Consider the following 21,490-nt stretch of genomic DNA (forward strand, 5'->3'; position numbering starts at 1 on the left):
GGTGATATTGAGCAAACGTCTATCACTGATAAATTACAAGCTGTCTGACGCAATAGATAATCGGAGAACTCTACAAAGCAACTTGTTATATAAAATCTATTGCTTCTTGAAAGACTTGATAACATGATAGGTTACGTTAAATTTCACATGTAGTGAATGGAATAACCAGAAAATGATTTTCAGTTACATAGGAAGGGTTATATGGTAGATATAAAAAAAAATTACAGAGAGATTAATGATTTCATTTATTAGTATAATAAGTTGTGCATGAAAAACAATATTAAGTAATACATGGATTTTAGTTTTAAACTATAGTCAAATAATTTTTTATACAAAACCCTTACTCTCTTTTCTAACATTATATATTTCCTACACTTCACACAAGATTTTGTTAATTCCATTCATTTTCACATAATTTATTATTCATGCATTTTAGAAAATAATCCCCATGCTATCATTTTCTTACATACATTTGATGTAGAAATGATGTCATATTACATTTTTAAAAACAATGTTTTAAGTTTTCACTTCTGTCGACAGTCCCCATGACAACCTTTTCGTTTTGGTAGGTGCAAAATACAGTGTTCATATTTTTTAAAGCACTTAAGGGACTTGCACTTCACAACTTTTACCTTCATTTCTTTGTCATTTAATGTTAAAGATACACTCAAATGTCATAGTTGTCCTATGCACGACAAGAAGACTGCATGCCAGTCCACAGCATTTCGCTTAGAGAGAATACCACAGTAGAAGCCCCAGCAAGTGTCGCATTTATCATTACAAATCACTAACACAAATGCACCTTGGACTAGGTGGGCGCCCTAATGCCACAATCACCTCTGTCCAGCAAGTGTACACCTTGTGTACACCATGGTGATCCAAGTTTGGTTCCTGACGGGGTCACACCTAGGTTTTTCACTAGTGGGAAACGTGGCGGACGTTCCTTGAGTTGTGAGCTGGTGGGTTTACTCTGGTTGCTCCCGTTTACCCCACCTGTTTATTCCGTTACTGCTCCATTGTCAACTGATCACTAGAGCCAAAGTTTTGTGGTGTTATAGAAACGTAAATTTCGTTATTAAAAAGTAGTGGATTTAATCTTTATTGTCACTACTAATAAACATATATTAAGCACAATCACGTTCAACAAATGCTTCAATATTTGATGGTAAGATACTTAAAATGTGTACACAAAATAATCCTACAAATATTGAAGAAAATTATAAATATGAAAATTAAAAGTACAGCTAAAAAAATTTTTTTAACTGCAATATCTAAAGCCAAGGTTTTTATTCCTATTTATATTAATCAAAAAATCATACATAATGTTAAAAGCCCAAAATCAGTATACATTTCCTTGTGATGTTTCTCTAAATTAACATTTCTAATAGTACATACCTAGTATTTTAGGTTTTTTAATAACAGCCTCAACTAAAAATATATAAAAACAATACTCTATTTGAATAGAATAAATGAGCTGATTGAGGCGAATTTCACTTCTTTTTGTTTTGTCTTGCATTGCGGAGTTGTATTGCATATTGATATCCTTTTCGGAGTTTGGTGGTGTATTGGCTTCAAATTCGATGTTATTTTACCTTTATCTCTATTCACCATATAATCTTGCCTTTACTCATCACCCCTCGTCTAAATGTCAATGAGATATTAAGCCCTAATTCATCCATCATACATTTAATTATCTACATCACCACGGACACCCCTACTACTACTTCTAGCAGTTGTATGTTTCTGTCCCTTAATTGCAGACGCTACCGTTCACATTTGCTATAGCTATCATGTGTTTCAGTCAAGTTATCTCAAGTTGATGAACCGGCACTGGCTTATCTCACGTGAGAGATTCAAATTATGTGCTAATCACCGCTTTCGCGACACTTGGCAACTAACTTTTCAAGTGTTGTGCCACATAAGATAACATTTTTATCTTGCCATTTTACTGTCTTTGTCAGGATAGAAGAAAAAAAATTGAAACTCAACAATCTCTTTAAGGCATAGGTACCAAGTGCATATGGAAAAATATTAGTTCCTTCATAAAAACACTGTCACTTGTGACAGTAAACTTATTTGTTATTGTCCTAGCACTTACTTTATAAATTTTCATTCTGTGTAAATATTATTAAGATAAAACCATTCTGTGTAAATATTATTTTGATAAAACTTTAAAATGTAGGAATTATTTGTTTTTGTGGTTTTCTCTGTAGTCTTACTTCATTGTTTATTTTCGTGTGTCCTTTGTGTCTTCATCTGTTGATATGTTTTTCCTATTTTATTATTGATTTCACATCATCTTTTTTTTACCACATTCATCATTTTTGGATTGCTATCTGTCTTCCTACTGACAAGGATTTATAATTATAATTAATTTTTACTGTAAATCTAACAATTTTATTTGCATGTTATGCTCCTTTCTGCTATTTTTACATGGCTATTTGACTGTTAGAATGACTGTTAATTCCTAACTGTGTGTTTTGGATTTGTCCTGTGAACTGTAGTCTCATGTGTTGTCCTATCGTTTGTTATTTCCTGTAAACTCATGTTAGGTCATGTAAAACATCCACTGAATTTTATAAGCAGAGAGTCAGACAAAGGTAAGACCACCAGGTATTTTTCTTGTGTGTTCAAGAACTTATTTCACAATTATTAACACTGTATTAGTACCCAAGTGGTTTGGGAGGTCCTATTCCTTAAGCATAACCGTGCAGTGTAAAACATTAGCTCTACCGTTCTACAAAATTAGTAAGCGTAGTTGATGGTTGACAGTGGGGATTTTCCAATTTCATTATATCATCATTCAGAATTGACTGAATTAATCTCCTTCTGATATGCTTCCCGTAGACTTTTTTTTTTGAAAGACACCTTTTTAAGGTAGGCTCTTTAACATGTTCTTAATTAATGGAATTCTTAGAATAATAAGCTAGTGCACTTGTAAGATTATTTAAATATACTAGCTGCAATACCCGGCATTGCCCGGGCCATTTATTGACAAAGTCAAAAAATAAACGCCGTTATTTCGCTAGCCACCGCAAGTTCCACTAAGCAGACCGGTCTGTTCAAGGAGAAGGATAGAAGTTGCCAAACCTTACTCTACTATGACCATGTGGCGAACATAGAGAAATGACACCCACTTACTGTCTATAATATGATTTTGTTATAAAAATGAAATTACCCATGCCAATCGGTTGAACAATATAGAAGTTGATGTGCTGCAGCGCCACCTAATAGAGAATTACAAAAAAAAAATGGATAGCACAAAAACCTTCTCCGTGAAAAAACACTTTGATGTGCCCACTTTCATGGCGATTGGTCAAATGGTGTCGGAGTTTAGAGATGTCATACATACATACCAACATCCAATTTTACATATATAGATTATGGTAATCATATTTCACTTGAGGCAGACATGCAAAGTATATCAATATAAAAGAAAACTACATAAGTAATAATGAATGCAAATAATATGGATGGTACTCACAGGAATTCATAAATCCTGATGTCTTCTGGTATTCTTCAGGAGGTATCCATTTCGAAATGAAGGACTGCTGAGGTGGATATAACAAGCCCTAGAAGAAAAAGTTTGTTCAATTAATATTTGACTGTAATGTTCATAAGTGACAGCATTGCCTACACAAAGTACAGCATTTAAAAGTGAAAATAGCAAGAGGGTATCTGGAGAAAGCATTCCACAGAGCCAACATGTACTGCGCACACAAATAATAAAAGATCTAATGGATGCAATAAACTTAACTTTTTAAAAAAAAAAAAAATGTTTTAACTACCAAAAGCTGGGTCAGAACTGGAAAGATGAAAAAAGTGTTTCTCACCTATAAATGGAGAAATGCAAAGAATTTCATCCTCACCCAATTGCTCACAATGTTTTTACCTAGGAATTACATATGAATGAGCTAAGCTCAAGAATGAGTGATTGTTTTTTTTAAAAAATTAGTTCACTCATTGTTCAGGTGTTTACCTCCTCTGCCCTAGAAGGAACGTTCATGATGTCAAACAGCACTGAAATATGAAAATCATTATCCTAGGAAGAGGCAAGTAGCCAGCATTTTCATTTCATGGGAGAAAGAGGGGAGGAGGAGGGTGGTTGCAGTGTCTGCTAAAACTTTATATTAGCACTTAATGTAGTTTCAGACCAATTGTGTTTTACAGCCTGAAAATTGGTATTGTACAAATAATTCAAGACAACATAAATTACAAAATTTAGTAGTTGACATGTGACTGCAAAACTATCTCTTCTGCAGAAATTCTGGAAGAGATAAATGTATACCAATGTCCTCACCCCTGACTAGGACCCTGCTTGGGGAAACTTTACATATCACAACTACAAGGTCTAATTTTTAAAGGATTTATATGTATATTTCTATTATTATTTCCAATGTAGCCTGTGCCTGCAGTCAGGGTGCCTAATGATTAGGGACAAGATTATGTTGTGTATTGTGATAAAACCAAAATAACAACGAAAAGCATGACAATACACTGCATTGTTAATGCAAGTTAATACACCATAATATATATCACCGAAATCCAAGTTGCATCATGGAATGAAGCAACAATTAACCTAAATTTATATCAAATCATTAAAAAAAATTTGTGTCTGAAATTCAAGGAATGTCGTTTTCAGACAAAAGATTGTACCAAAGTGCATAAATCAGGCATGTGGACCCAGCTACTCTGTTCCCAGGGCCGTGACGTAGCCTGTGTGTGGCGAGGCCCGTTTCTTCCTGTATCACTCAAAAACTCCGAGAACGGCGACAGGTGTATGAAGCTCCTTCCTCTAGCACCGCTCACGACTCACTGCCCGTTCGTCCTCGCTCGGCAACTCTCGGGAGCGGAGCACTGACGTCACATCGGTGGGCGCGGGCCGACACACGCACGCACGCACACTTCGGCGGGCGGTCGTAGAGGGTGGTGGTGGAAGGAGGGGGCTCGCAGCGTGTAAGGGGAGAGGTGGTGGCACATCGGGCTCTGAAGGGCGCAGCTCGGAACAATGCCAGTGCATCTCTTATTGAATCACTTTGAAATCACAAATGCTCACAAATTTATTTTTACTGTTCCGAATGTGTCCGTTTTAGATCAATTTATTGTAAAAAATATTCTACATATAAATATCACCACTAGTTTGTGTAGTAAGTATTGCAAAACAGCATTTATAAAAATAAAAAACAATAACACTAAAATCTTCTGTTTAAAACAAAATTGAACTAAAAATAAAACCATGAAATCTTTTCTCTACTAATGATTAGTGGGTCCCATGATTGATTTTTGGCCAAAGCAAGGGATTTTTTCAGGTTATAAAATTTGTTCACCCAGAACAACAGCCGGAATGGGTGCTGTACTGTTCCCTAGTTTCCTTGCCTCGGAGGGCAATGGAAACTGCCTTGCCTCAACATCCTCCGAAGTCCCACAGTTTCCTGAACCACAGCAATTCCTGGGGTCATGACACTCAAGTATAAGCAGTACCCATCTATCAAAATGTCCAGTTCGACTTTCAACTATGATTTTTTTTTTTTTTAGAAAATAAAAGTTGTATTTTTTGGAGCAAGATGGCCAACTGGTAAGAGACTGGACTCTCATTCCAGAGAACTCTGGTTCTAATAATGGTCTTCTCATCCTAATTCCAGTTTTCCAGTTTCCTGAAATCTCTCCTGGCAGATGCTGGGGTGATTCGTTTTGATAGGTCATGGTTGAAGTTGATTGCTTCCTCGTTCCCGCCCCCTCCTTTTTTTATTTAATATATATGTTGAAACACCGGACTCGCTTTCAAGTAGTACATTGGTTTGAATCCCGCACTGGCCATTGTGACCTCGGTTTTCCTGGTCTCCCCGAGGTCACTCGCAGGAATAATATGCTGGGATGGTTTCTTACTGTACATTGTAACTTTTATGTAAATGGAACAGAAATGTTCATGTAAACTTGTAGATATTTATAAATTTGTACACCTACATAAAAACAACTATATCACTACAAAATAGTGTTCGCAGTAATACTGGGTTTGGATTCTTACCCGGGAATTTCTGTTGTCCCTGTACCACCAATAGTGAAATGTATTTGTAAACAGTTCCCTGAATAGCTTTCCAGTGTTAACTGCGCACATTATAAATCATAATAAAACAAAATAATGACCAACTATTGAATATACAATTATCTTTGCCATGGTTTAAAAATTTATGCTTGAATGAAACAACAAATTAAAATATAAAATTATACGCCAATTTTTTTTTCAGAGTGGACACAACACATACAGTCAAAGACAATGTGGTCACTGCAATTACGTGGACACTCCCCACCATCGCACCAAGAGCAGGCACGCTCAACCTGTGGGGAAGCACACAGGAGGTAGGCGTATCTGCAATTAGCCAGCAGATACTTGCAGTAACCACAACCGATACAATCAAACACGAAAAACAAGAATATAAGTATACATAAACACAAGTCAATCAAACATAGACGAAAAGTTAAAAAACTTGTTCTGTGTCATTGTGTGTTGCTTCGAAAAGACACCAAGGCAAAGATTCTCACCGGATGCGCCCTAGAAGATTTCTAGGCGCACCCTGTGGTATTCCACAGAAATATGTGTCCACATATAAAAATTATTATAGTTACTCTATTCTACCATTTAATTATGAACATACCACTCATTTCTGTTGACACATCTTTTTTATGTGTCATTTGAATGACTCTATAGGCTCACCTTTCTCATAAACATAAGAATTTAATTAACTTAGTGTATGTTTCAATTTTTTATTGCATTATTTTTTTTAAGTGAAATGTTTTTACAGCCGGTAGAATAAATGGTAATGGACTTAACGTGTTAACGTTTGTAAAGAATATTGCTTGATGGTGTGGGATTAAAAAAAAATTTGATTTGAATCATTGTTACAACTGGTTACAGATGACAGCAGCAGCAGCAGCATGATTTTGTGTACTTTCCAATACTTTTGTAAAAATTTATATACTATCTCATACTTTTGCTTACTTTTACAAATTTTCAGAACACGTAATTCGCAATTCTAGACTCTCGGCTCTTATGTTATATCCGGTGTAGGAGTGTGCCAATTTGTATAGACATTTCCAAAAGGGTGATTTCAGCTATCGTAAACCTTTTTATTTCATTCTTAGATTCCATTGAAGACATGGACAGACACTAGTATATAAAGGTCTATTTTCAATGCTTGATTATGCATGTTGCAAATATTAGAATTCCTTAAAAATTTGCTATCCCTCTTATTTGTGAAGTTACATTTCTAACGTGAATGGCAACCACACAACCAATTTTTTTCTGTAATATTTTATATAATTACTAGCTGCAGTACCCGGCGTTGCCCGGGCTGAACACAGGGTGAAGGGGGCCTTTTTCGAAATCAGACGACGTTAGTAATTGTCTACTTAATTAGAATGTCCAGTGTGCAAAATAATTTATATCACTTTCAGATCCCGACAGACGTTCTGCCAGTGTATACGTAGTTATTTACCTGTATATATCTAAATTTTGGAGGTCTGTATGTAGTCTAGACTCTATAAAGCACTATAGAAAAAAAATTAAAAATAAGAGATTACTAATATTGAAAATATTCCATTATCTAGCTAATGCTCGGCTTGCATTGCAATGCCTCATTCAGTTTTGTTTTGTAATATGTTTCAAGTAGTTACACATAGGTATACAAATCATCTATCCATCTCTCTAAATATATATTTATCTCTATCTACATCTATATATAAATCTCTATATAGCTCTATACATCTATATATCTCTTTATCTAACCCAATTCATTCTCTATACCTCGCTCTATCTCAACTTATCTCTGCCTCTCTATCTCACTCTATATATATCACTCTATCTCTGTCTCTCTTTTATATTTAAATAAATTGTGTCATGCGTGCGCACTTATACAACAAAAACAGACGAAGTGCCGCTATATAATATGAAATAAACACATTTTTTGAAACGATTTGTAGTCCAACTATTGCAAAATAGTTATACCGTCTCAGAAACCTTCACGGGCATGCGCATAACAACTCACCAAAATTTCATCGCAATCGGATGAATGGTATATAGGAACGCATACGGCACAAACAAACGAAAATTAAAGACATGACAAACGCATCAAACGATGGTGCGTTTAAAATTCAAGGCAACTAACTCTATCTATTATGGAAGTTAAGAAGAAAACTGTTATGAGCGCCTTTATTTTGCTAGCCGCTGCGAGATCCACTAAGCGGGCTGGTCTCACCAAGGAGAAAAAAATATGAATTTGCCAGACCTTACTATGTGTATGATCGTGTGGCAGACATAGAGAAATGACACTCACTCACTATTTGTATGTCTATGACCTATGATTTTTTCTGTTATAAAATGAAATTATCACTTTTTCACTTCCTTAGGGATGGAATTTCATATTAATTTGTGGTTTATGTGTTAATCCAGATAATGAGCTCTCTGTAGGCGGGGAAGGTTGATCAAGTGTTAATTGATCAGCTATCGACCGGGGTTGAAAAATATAAAATTCTATTAAAAGTTAGGGGTTGGTGATAGAAGGGTGAAAATTTAGGGTTGTATGTATTTTATAATGCCACATTAGGTATAAGAAAAATAAAAAAAAATTTTGTCCAAAAAATAAAAAAATAATGTTAGGGGTGGACAACCCTTATCACTTAGGGGTATCAAAAATAGATAGTAGCCGATTCTCAGACCTACTGAATATGCATACAAAATTTCACGAAAATCGGTCAAGCCGTTTCGGAGGAGTATGGTATCTAACACTGTGACACGAGAATTTTATATATAAAATATAGAATTATATAGAATTCTCAGAAATTAGGGCCTGTGCAAATACTAGTTTTTTTAATGTGAAACGAATAACAAATTGAATTTTTAAAATGTTCGCCAAATAAAATTGAAAATTTTGTTCTTGGCAAAGCTATATTACACTTACTTTATAAAAAAAGGATTGAAGTAAAAAAAAAATAACATTTGCAATGTTTAGACTGTATAGGTGATTAACCAACTGACCCCTATATATAACCAAATTCAATAAAAATTATAAAATAACCATGCATATTCAGCATTCGTAAAAGCAAATGGAGTGCCACCGTTTGATTTTTTTAAGTAACCAACTTTATTCAAGCAAAATTTATAAAACACAAAAAAAAGTAAGTATTTCGTAAGTGAATCTTAGGCTTCCAATGTTTTAAAGCTTTGCAATAAATGCAAAACTTCAAAAGACACGCAAAGCTTTGCATCACAACCGATGCTTCAAATAAAAAGAATAGCAAATTTACTAGTAAAGTCAAATCAAATATATTAAAGCTTTGATTGATTCGCATAGTCGAAGCTTCGCACACACCCACCTACAATTATTTATATATTTTAAATGTGCCCTGACTTCAAACCACTGCACTAAGGAAAGAAATGGATAGTTGGCACTGCTGGTGGAACCTACCGTGGAGGCGCCAACAAGGATTCTGGAAGCAGCGAAAGTGTACGCGCCGAAGTTAGTGGCGAGCGGGCCCAGCAGTGTGAAGATGCCCGCAGAGAGCATGCCGCAGCTCATGACGACCTTGGGGCCGAACCTGGCTGACAGCCAGCCGCCCAGCACCTGGGTGGTGATGTAGCCGTAGAAGAAGGCCGACAGAAGGAAGCCCTGCATGGTGCTGCTCCAGTCGAACTCCCCCTCCGCATTCTGCAGGACACACCTCCGGCTCAGCCCCGACGGTGGGTGGCATGACCGAAGCAATCAAGTGAAGGAGCCCGCCTAGTGAGGCGGGACGATCTTGCTAGTGTTTCTAACGTGGTAGCGCCTTTAAGCGCAAGGCTCTGAACTGACACGCAGTCTTCTCATCGTGCATAGGACAGCTATGAAATTTTAGCAGTGACCGTAACATATCGCAGAGAAATAAAGATAAAGGTGTAATGCAAGTCCCTAAAGTACCTTAAAGTATACCAGTTGTTTTATGCCTAAAAATTAATCTGAAAACACGCCTTTTATCCATTTTAACTCTTCTAAAGTTACGGTTTAAAAACTTTATCCGGAAACAAAACTTCTTCTCGGCTCTCAGCAAATTCTTAAATGCTTTTTCCGTAAACAGATCCCACTCGGATATCTTAAGTAGTTTTTAAATATCTTTTTTTTTTTTTTAAGCTCTGAATACACATAAGGTGTGCAGAGCTTCAGAAAAAACCACGCAATTGTAAAACTGCTCAAGATAGATATCAGAGTGGTGTCTATTTATGAAAATCATTTTAGAATATGTTAAGGAGGGATAAGTTATGCGGTTTTCAAATCACATTTTTAAACTGTATTTTCAGAAGAGTGATATAAGCTAAAATGTATGTTTTCAAAGTCTTTTTTAGGCATGAAACACTCCGGACAGATTCTTGAAAACACATATCTTTATCTTCGTTACTCCGCAATATGTTTTGGTTACAGCTATAATTTCATAGTTTCCCTAAGCACGATGAGAAGACTGCGTGCCAGTTCAGAGCCCTGCACTTAGAGGCAATACTGTGCTACAAACACTAGTGAGTGTGGCTCTTATCATTCAGCTTCACTGATATAAATACATTAAATACACCCTAACTAAGCAACACAAAATTCGTTGGTGGTGCTGACCATGGCAGTGTTAATCAGTCCAAACAATGATGAGCAGCAACCGTCCATCTGCCACCCGCCAGGCTGAAAGTAGCCTTTTTTTCTACTTGCAAGTACAAAAAAAAATGTACATCCACTGATTCAAAGACAGACAAGATCTTCTCACTGTCAACACCATGCTACATTATTCATAATTTTAAAAATGTAAGGAGATAACATTTTCACTCACCTGCAAAGAAATAAGGCAAATATTGTGATTGCATTCACTTGCATTTAACTTCAACTGTATCAACAAATAACTTGATTTTATGTCGAGAATACCCTAACATTCTTCAGAACAATAATAATATTTAGACATTTTCTGATAATGTTTAGTAATGCTAACTAAGAAAAAATGTATTGTCAAATAAGTGCAGTCTCACTGATGCAGAGAAATCGGTATTTGGTGCTGATCGAAGTAGCACAGTGGTGGAATACGGGACTCATATCCTGCAGAACCAGATTAAAATCCTGCTCCAGCTATCTTGGTTCCGGTTGTCCGTGTTTCCTTAGATCACTCCAAGCCAAAACTGGGATGAGTCCTTATGATAGGACAGAGTCGATTCCTTGCCCAACATCCCTGTTCTCCGAACTTTCGTGTTTTCGTATCTAGTGACCTCGCTACTGACAAGACAAACAAAAATTTAACTATTTTAAAATCTTTTAGTAGATACATTTTTTCCCCTTTATGTGCATGATGTGGCATTAAGGGGCCTGCCTAGTCAGGGGTGTATTTGTTTTAGTTAGGCGGGGTAATGAGTGTGAAGCTCACTGGTGCTTCTAGCACGGTGTCGTCTCTATGTGCAAGGCTGTAGACTGGTGTGCAATCTTCTCGTCGTGCATAAGGCAACAATGAGATTTGAGCGCTAGCAATTACATTATATGGCAAGGAAAAGAAGTCCCTTGAGTGCTTTCAAGAATCTTTACCGGGTGGTTCATGCGTAAAGATTCTTCTAAAAAACACATGTTTTAGACATTTTCTAAAAATACAATGTAAAAACGAAATATAAAAAACAGACCTACTCATCCAACCTCAGCATATTCGTGTATGTTTATCGTAGACAAGACACACCACTCAGATATCTTAGGCAGTTACCAAATCATGTGGTTTTTTTCTGAAGCTCTGCACACTATAGGTTGTGCCCAGGTAGGCGTGGCCCTTAACTTTAATTTCAAGGTGGAATGTGTCCCTTGTCACCCCTCTCGAATACGCTCTCGGTGCCTTGGGGCCGCCTCGACTCACCTGGGCGGTGGCGTTGGCTACCCCGTGGCCGTTAGTGTTGCCGCTGGACGGCTCGCTCTTCACCATTGCCACGATGGCGACGGACAGGAAGGTCTTGACGAACATCTGCACGAACGTGCCCCCTCCCGCCAGCAGCAGCATAATGAGGCGCACTGGCACGCATCCTTGCTGATTGTCTGCAACGAACACGCACGCTGGTCAGTGTTCTTGCTTTCTATTTTCATTGTATCTGGGCTTAACGTCTCAATGACTGCGAGGTCATTAGTTCTAAAATGTTTTAATGGGCATATGCCACTACTGGTTACTCCTTGTATGACATGGAGAAACCTCAATAATGGACACAAAAGATGAATATATAAACACACAGAAAACAAGCCAAAATAAGCAGATGTCTAAAGTTATATGTATAGACAGCAGAGAATCCCATGGAAGGAATGTCAGAATTTAATAACACAGATAAACACAGTGAGGTGACACGAACCGTAAATAAAGACAAAAAAAATTGGTTGTCTGTAAAGTCGGTTTACGGACGATAGTTTAACGTGATGTCATAACAAAACATTGATGAAATGATTGATCCAGAAGAAAAGGAAATATCATATTCGGCCTGAGACAGCCGTAATAGGTTTTTGCAACCAAACCATTTAGGCATTAAAAATATTATATTCTTTAGGAAGAATTTTTTTTTTAATTTTTATATCTTTTGTATGATAAAATCTACCTCTGCATACTTTTATGAATAAAATTGAATCATTTTTATTGAATTATCACTATTTTGTATGGATACAAAGGAGTGAAATGAAATGTACAATTTAATTAATAAATTTACTTTTATTTGCATTCATTATTCAAATATATTTATTACTTTTGAAATGTTACGTGCGCCGTATTTATTTTTACAAGTACAAAAAAAAAATTTCGCACTTGTAGGGATTCGAACCGACAATCTTACAATTAAAAGATAGCGCCGCTGATCGCTCACCCACGAGGCCATTTTCGATAATTATTAGATTCAGAGGTTATATACACATTTATAAAAATTTTGTTCACGGTAGGGGAATATTATTATTTTGTTTTTATAACTCGATTTTATAACAAATACGCATCCCAAATACACCAAACGTATTTATAATGTGTTACAATATTTTTTAAAACATTGTGCAAAAGATCCCGGTTGTAATTTGAATTATTATGTGTAACTGTAGAACACCATTGTTGGTTCAAAACGTATTTTAATATTCAACATTACTTTTAAATAACTGTACCGATTGTGCTGAAAATCGGTGGACAATCGTTAAATTACATAATATTAATAATTCAAACGACGAAAATATGATTGAAAAGTCAAATCGATGGTCGTTCCAATCGAGTGGAAGAGAGATGTCACGCATGCGTAGGCCCTACAATGAGCAAACAGAACACATCCGTAGTGGGACATCCGTAGTGGGACACTTTTTTGTGCGTGCAGCCGGCGTTCATCGATTTATTAGACGTTGTCACGTCAAAAAATGCATTGGACAACACAAAGACAACGCTGAGATGCAGAGGCAAGCCCAATGATGAGTCTAAACAGATATTCTGTACACCACGTCAGCACAGACGAACACAGTAAATTTTCCAAGACAAAACAGTTGTGTCGTTTAGGGAACCGAGATCTGTTTACATCATCAGACACCAACATTCGATCTTCCGGCATTGGCGTGCAGAGATTCTGGAACACTGAGTACAAGATGACCGGACTAGCATTTAAAACTAGGGTTCCCTGAAATGTGAGTCCAGTGTATAATCTCTGCACTGACTCGTTCCCTGTGTCCTTGCCTTATGAATATGACCTGCACATATAACATTTGCTGTTGTCTGATGAACCTGCAGTCAAGTTGATAGCAGAGTGCAAGTAGTAGTCTTGAAAACTGTTTATTACTAAAGCTGGTGGCTTCTAAAATCTACTCAGTATTATAGGTAATAATAACAGTTGCAATTAGGAATCAAATTAATATTGTATAGTGATTGGCTGAAACCACATTTTTTCGCATGCAAATATCTAATTTGTAACACATAAGAGTGTCTCGAATTTAACCTCCTTGTATCAAAATCTAGGTGTCGAGGGTGAATAATAAAAAATATAAAAGAAATAAAAATACAGGCAACACTTAAGATACACTTTTTACAAAATAAGTTTCCAGAATCGATGCATACCTTAATTTTAATTACGTAAATATATATTTAAACTAAAACACTTTGGAAAATGGTGATAAGATTTATTAGAGCAGAAACACAAATACGAGGTGTATTCAAAAAGAAACCAAACCAAATATCTTTATTGTCATTCTATAACATGTTAAGCAATGTTCCCCTTAAATTAATCCTTTCCAATCACAAAACACCGTTCCCAACATTTCTTCCAGTTTTGAAAAGCCTCCTGGAACGCACTTTCTGGGATGGCTCACAGGTCTCTTGTCGCACTGTCCTTAATCTCCTCTATGGTTTGCAAACGACGTCCTTTCAAAATGGTTTAAGTTTGGAAAAAAAGAAAAAGTATGCTGGGGCTAGGTCCGGAGAATAGGATGGATGGGGCACAACGGGAATGTAATGTTTTGCCAGATATCTGCGGACAAGGAGGGAAGCGTGAGCCGGTGCGTTGTTATGATGCATCATCCAAGACTGGTTTCCCAACAATTCAGACCTCTTCCTGCACAGAGCATCACTCAAACACGCTGGAATTCCCTGGTAGACTTCCTTGTTTACCATCTGCCCACGTGGTACTAATTCCTGATGGACAATGCCTTTCCAGTCAGAAAACACAACCAACATCACCATCATTTTTGACTGAATCTGCATAAACATAAACCCACATCCCATCACCTATTATAATGTTCTTATGGAGGTTATCATTGGCTCTGGCAGTGTCAAGCAATTCCTAGCTGATTTCAACACAGATCTGTTTCTGATCATCAGTCAAACAAACACGGCATGAATTTTGCACCGACATGACTTATCTCAAATATGTCACTCAAAATTTGATGGCATGTTCCTATGCTGATGCCCACTTTAACCACAACTTATTAAACAGATGAACAATGATTTCCACGACTCACAGCACGAAATCTCTCGATATGGACATCATCTGTTGATGTGGAAGGTCGCCCAGGCTTGGGAACGTTACCGACCAACATTCTACCATGTTTAAAATGCTTAAACCACTCATAGCACTGAGTACAACTTATACAGTCCTTCCCATATGCTTGGCTAAGCAATTGAAATGTCTCTATAAAAGTTTTGCCAAGTTTGTAGCAAAATTTCACAAGTTCCTACAAGTTCTTTTTATTGCCTTTTTGGCACTAATCCGATGAACGAATTGTGCAGTTCAGCGGCTGTATCTCGCTAACTAACGGTCACAGTGAAATGCGGCAAATAGCAGTTTGTGTCTAAAACTGTCACTAGGTGCGCTCAGTAGCTGCAACATTAGCCCTCTGCAGGTTGGCGGGCTATTTTAAAAGTTCAGTTTCTTTTTGAACACACCTCGTTGACCTGGTACCTATACTTCAGAATTGTCAGTGTTAATTTTTTAATATATACTACAGTTCCTCTAATACCTCTAATATCTTTCACCAAATGTTTTCCTTCAAATCTGAAAAATTTAAAACACTATAAGTAGTTGGAGTGGTATTTTAGGGTTCAAGGATTAGACAAGCTTATCCCTACAGCTGTTTTATAATTTATGTATGCGGTTATTATAAAGAATGTGTATTTATTAATTTTAAATAAATTTATTTTTATACCTACTACAGGTGTGTATGTTCATGTATGTGTATGTATGTATATAAAGCAATACATACATGCCTACAATTTTATATTAAGATGTTTCCACTAAAGTAATTAAAGTAAGTGTTATTGTAAATAATAAATTCATAATTTTGACTACATTACTTTCTTCTTTTCTTTGTAGTTGATCTACTTATAACAAATTTTTTAAACATATTTATCAAAAGACTAGTAAAATAACACTAGAAGTGTTTGTCAAATAGATACATACAGATATAACAAACAAATGCATACTGATTCAAACAGAACCATTTTTCCCCAAGGTCAACTTTACATAGAGGTAGGGTAGAATACATAGTTACATGCATTATAATTCACAGGACCTTTATAAATTTTTCCCATGCATTACAACTTGATCTCTCAACATGAGTGTATCAAATAGACTACATTTTAAAAGAGCATAAAAAAAATTATTTTAAACTCTCTGTTCATCTTGTCTAATTTCTCTTATTTCTAAGCTTTAGTAATCTATATAAATAACTTGACTTCATTTTTTCCATGTTACATTTACTTTTATTTTTTTATTATTACCTTCGCTCTAATTTATTAATACAGGATATAAAGCTTAACTCATGAAAACCTCCAACGTTACAGGCGTGAACAGGTGCGTGCAATTTGAATTTGGCGAGCTTCAGGGGACTACTAAACGGGCTGAGAAGATACACAATCACAGCGTAGTGACGTTCAAATGCTCTGCGGGGAGCAGGCTACGAGCCAGACATAGAGGCATAGTCAGCCATGCTCATTAGAAAACAGTCCGGTGTACAACACAGTGGATGGTTGGTTGTGGTACGTTTACACGCTGACCTTGGGCAACTAGCGTAGTGTTGACTGTGAATACAATGCTGCAATTACAAATTTGGCAATAGCACGGCAGACTGTAAAATCACAGGTAGTCGATATATCAATGGTATACGTGCAGGCGAAAAAATTGCAGCATGAGCGTTTGCATTTACTGTTATGTGCTTTCACAACAGACGTGTACTGAATAGTAAGACTTTTGTAGGATTTAACCAGACACTGCCTGAAAGCGGAACTTTTAACACCATGCGTACAGATAACACCAATTGTCTGCAACCAGCTCGTCATCTGCTTCCCACAAAACGTTTGAATGCAACCACGCTACAATCGCTCATCCTTTCAACCCCTAAAGCCTGCTACAATCAAATTTGTGCCCGTAACTTTGCTGGATCTTATTTCCAGACATATTTTCCTTAACTAATGTCACTTGTTTTGCTACTTCCTGTCACTCATTAAATTTGCAAACACCCTGCAAATGTATCAGTTCTCTACATAAAAAATATTTTGAATAGTTTATTCACGAGTTTCAATAAACTTATGGGTAGTGGAGTTAAGTTCAATATTTATTTCTGAAGCAATACTTCACTAATTTCTCCTAAACCTACCTGGTCTTGTTTCCATGGCTATGCTGTGCTAGAAGTTCCCACTCCTCTGTTCAAAACCTCAAGAAGAATTTGAACAAGAATGGATGTCTTATAAAAACTGTTATCAACAATCTTGCTTTACACAATACACCGCAAGAAACACTTCAAATAATTGAAGATGATGGACTGATTATTAGTCTGTCTAACTTGAATTATCTAGCCAATGTGCAAAAGCAAAGCAGCGATGCACTTGAATATTAAGATATTCAAGTGCTTACAACAATGTACTCAGGAGATAGACAGATAGCCGAACACGCACATAGAAACTGTCCTGATTATTAGGTGCGGGTATGTCATAATAGCAAGTCTGTCTCTTTCTGGGTGTATCCTGGAAGGCCATTGTCAGGGTTGAGATGCTTTTTTTTATTATTATTTTTATTTTTATAGTTAGATGTTAAATTAATATAACAAGACTCCTAATGAATGGCGCACCCACCACCTATGCCAATGTCACCATAATTTAAAAATCTAAGACAGTAGGAGTCACTGAATTTATAGGTTTTACATCATTAGTAGTTGTTAGCCCACTGTGTTTGTCTGTGCTGTTATTTTTTCATGACTACATTCCTTCCACAGAATTCTTGTGCTGCCTGATATTTTAAGTATGTGTTGTCTTCGTGTTGTCCATAATACCTGTTTAGATTCTTATTTGGGTCCATTTGCTTTAGGATTGTTCTCTGTAAGTCTATGTTTTCTTTTTTATTTCTTATTTTGCATTCTTGAGTTTTTTTCCATGACAAACAGTGCAAAACTGCAATAGTGTATGTCCAAACAAGTTTATTAAATCAAAACTCCCTATTGAATGAATAATTTAAAGAACATAGCTCTTGCATGCAGGGGCGTAGCCAGGGGGGGGTTTTAGGGGTTCGAACCCCCCCCTTAGCTCCAAATATTTAATTAATTTCTTATTCATCACTCAAACAAATTTCATATTAAAATTAATAAAATTTTTACCATTACAATATTTAAATTTAAGTACCGAAAACTGCTGAAATAGCACTATTATACACCTTAAAATCCAAATTTTCCCGGGGGAGGACCCCCGGACCCCCCGCTTTAATACGAGGGGGGGGGGGGGGGAGGGCATGCTTCTTAACACCCCCCATACGCAAATCCTGGCTACGCCACTGCTTGCATGGTTGGCCAAAAGTGTTGAACCAAAACTATTGCCTTTAAGAGCAATTGTATTTAGTATGTTTTGAACTAACACTGCAAAATATTCTTCACTAACACTAAGCAAAGCTGCTTCGTAGTTTTGACATGATTAGGATGGGCCAATCAAATCCTTAGGATTCAGCATTCAAGAAAAAAGATTAGAAGAAAAATATTAGAGGAAACTTGGGCAAACAAAAATTTGAACACTGATAACCTAAAGTTTACTAGATCAATTTTTTTGTGCCTATCCTGATACCATTCCCCAGGATATTGTAGAGTTTCAGAAAAATGTTTTAAGACAACCCAAATAAAACACATTTTAATTTACTATTCATCCATTTGTATTATGTTATCTTTAAAAGATTTGTGCAATGGGAGTGCATGACTTGATGTAAGTTTTTGGACATACGCCATTGCTAAGAACTTTTTCTGTTGAAGAAAAACTAATAAATAAAATAAATAAATAAAAATACCCAAAAAAGACAAAAAACACACAAAATTAAGCAAACAATTGCTGTTGTCAACAAGGATATGAACACCACAAAATATTCCGAAACAGGAATATGGTCAACAAACAAAGAAAAACAAAGAATAATGTACTAATAGAACGAAAAAAAAACCCACAAATGATGACAACACAAAAATATTGAACCCAAAATAATTCAGCACAACAGTTGAAACGAGACAAAAACACGACAAAACGAAAAGACAAACAAATACAATAGGGGTATGTTCGAAGTACTCTTTGGAATTCGAATTTGAGATTCAAATTCAAGAAAACTGGAATTTAACCCATCACTACAGATGATATTGATAACTAGATAAGATTTTACAATTTTATTTTCAGGCCAATATTATGGTTTTATCTCAATTCATCATATAATTTCATCCCTACCATGTACCATAGATAAATTCATATGCCTTGACTTCAGAATTACAATTTTTAATTGCTGATCTAATGGGAACATCACAAATTTGTGGTTGATGCATATTAAAGAAAAATATTTATGACTGGAAAATTTTACAAACTTTGCTTGAAAACATGAAAATTTCATAGGTTATTCCAATTTTGTAGCCACTATTAATGTATGTTTAACGATAAAACATTGTAACGAGTGGAAGAGCGGTCCTAAGAGGATCTGATCTGATTTCAAATCCCAGGCCAGCACTTGCTTTTCACACCATCGGAGAGACTGTCATCAGCCGATGGGTTTCATTAGGGTATTACAGTCGCCCCCACCTGGGCCCTATTTCATAAACATTAAAAGTTACAAACTTACAAGCTACAAGTCACAAGTTCACAAGTCACAAGTTCTGGGAAATGTGTTTCATAAAAAAAAATTGGTTGTCTGTAAAGTCGGTTTACGGACGATAGTTTAACGTGACGTCGTACCGACCATGGCATTTAAGCCCGTGCTCCGCACCGCCAGTACCGTTTCCCGTTTTCGGAGCTACCCCCATTGCCCAGCCGGATTGAGTCAGGCGAGCGCCTCGGGCGTGACCCCAATAGACAACAAACCTCATTAACAGTCACCGCGGCCACTGGCCTTAATTAAAATGCCCGTGACTATGATCAAGTCGGAATAGGAGAAGTCCCTCTAAAACAATTCACAGTGGGACAACATGTTAGTAAATTTACAGTCTCTAACTTGATGTCACAATTTAAATAATTAAATACATTTAAACTATTGTTAAGCCTTAAGCACCCAATTACCAGGTGCTACATTTTAATTGGGCACCTGGAACATGTTTTAACTGGTAATATAGTAAATTAAATTAATATAAGTTTTTTGACGCCGACTCACAAAGAAGAGAAAGTTTCTCTTCCTTGCGAGGCGGCCATGTCCGGGAGTCTCGAACCACTCCGCGCCGGGAACAGACGTGTGTCCGTGGGCAGCATCCAAGTTTTTCTTTCTGTGATTACTTTATTCTGAACTAAATATTTAAATTTAAACCTCTTATTAATTCATAGCTGCCCACGTCGACTCGGCGCGTATTTTACGGAACCGGGCCTATCCCGACCGTCTTCATCGTGATACCGCGCTGCAGATCGTATCACTCACGTAAGTGTTTCGCCGAATTTAGGAGCCCGCTCATAGAGCCCCCCCTGCACCTGTTAATGTTCGGCGCTGGCCGTCTCCAGCGAGCATCGACCCGCGTCCCGCGAGACTGCCGCTGTAACCATTAGTGTCGCGTAGTGTTATGTTTTTTCTGTGTTAATTGTGTAACGGCTAGACGTCGCCAAGTGTTGGTGAGAGTGTTTTGTAGCGGGACTAGATTAAAGGTAATTCTCACCAACTCGTGTACACTAATTTTCCCGAGTCTCCCGTCCTCCACACGGCCGAGCGGCCTTCACAGTCAAGGGAGAACCATTCAGGGTAGATTCAAGCCGTGTACCTGGCGGGGCACGCGGGGGCAGAGTACCCACGACCCAACACCAACGGCCTAGCAGCCCGCTAGCCTGGCGCCCCTCCGGACAACAAGAGCACCGCGACGCCCGTAGCGCCCGTCAGGTACCCCCCGGGCCTTTCACATAGGTCGGGTGACGGCAAACGTGACATCATAACAAAACATTGATGAAATGATTGATCCAGAAGAAAAGGAAATATCATATTCGGCCTGAGACTGAGCCGTAATAGGTTTTTGCAACCAAACCATTTAGGCATTAAAAATATTATATTCTTTGAGGAAGAATTTTTTTTTAAATTTTCAATCTTTTGCAGGATAAAATCTACCTCTGCATACTTTTATGAATAAAATTGAATCATTTTGATTGAATTATCACTATTTTGTATGAATACAAAGGAGTGAAATGAAATGTGCAATTGAATTAATAGATGTACTTTTATTTGCATTCATTAATTCAAATATATTTATTACTTTTGAAATTTTGCATGCGCCATATTTATTTTTACAAGTACAAAAAAAAATCTCACAGCTGCCAGGTATTGAACCAACAACCTTTAGATTAAGAGTTAGATACGCTATCCACACGCCCACGAGGCCATTCTGAGGTTATGTAGTTTCAAATGTTATATATATATTTTATAAAAACTTTGCTCACGATAGGGGTATAATATTAACACGATTTTATTACAAATACGCATCCCAAATACACCAAACTTATTTATAATGTGTTACAATATGTTTTTAAAACATTGTGCAAAAGATCCCGG

At 36.8% G+C, this 21,490-nt stretch overlaps 1 protein-coding gene across 3 annotated transcripts in view; it reads right to left on the bottom strand.

Annotated features, from left to right (window-relative positions):
• LOC134535912 (sialin-like) overlaps positions 1-18,932 on the bottom strand; it is a 45,917-nt gene extending 26,985 nt beyond the window's left edge. Inside the window, exons 1-4 of one of the 3 annotated variants that reach the window (XM_063375309.1) lie at positions 18,810-18,932; positions 11,893-12,068; positions 9,462-9,701; positions 3,485-3,572 (exon numbers count right to left, since the gene is read on the bottom strand). In XM_063375309.1, the coding sequence (XP_063231379.1) occupies positions 3,485-3,572; positions 9,462-9,701; positions 11,893-12,033 (469 nt within the window). In that variant the 5' untranslated portion in view covers positions 12,034-12,068; positions 18,810-18,932. Of the gene's footprint in view, positions 1-3,484; positions 3,573-9,461; positions 9,702-11,892; positions 12,069-17,120; positions 18,154-18,787 lie in introns of those variants that run through there. The other 2 variants (XM_063375299.1, XM_063375291.1) reach the window with 2 other exon arrangements.
• Positions 18,933-21,490: the final 2,558 nt, after the last annotated feature.

This window comes from Bacillus rossius, chromosome 1 (assembly GCF_032445375.1).
Source record: "Bacillus rossius redtenbacheri isolate Brsri chromosome 1, Brsri_v3, whole genome shotgun sequence".
In the NCBI taxonomy this organism is placed as follows: Eukaryota; Metazoa; Arthropoda; class Insecta; order Phasmatodea; family Bacillidae; genus Bacillus; species Bacillus rossius.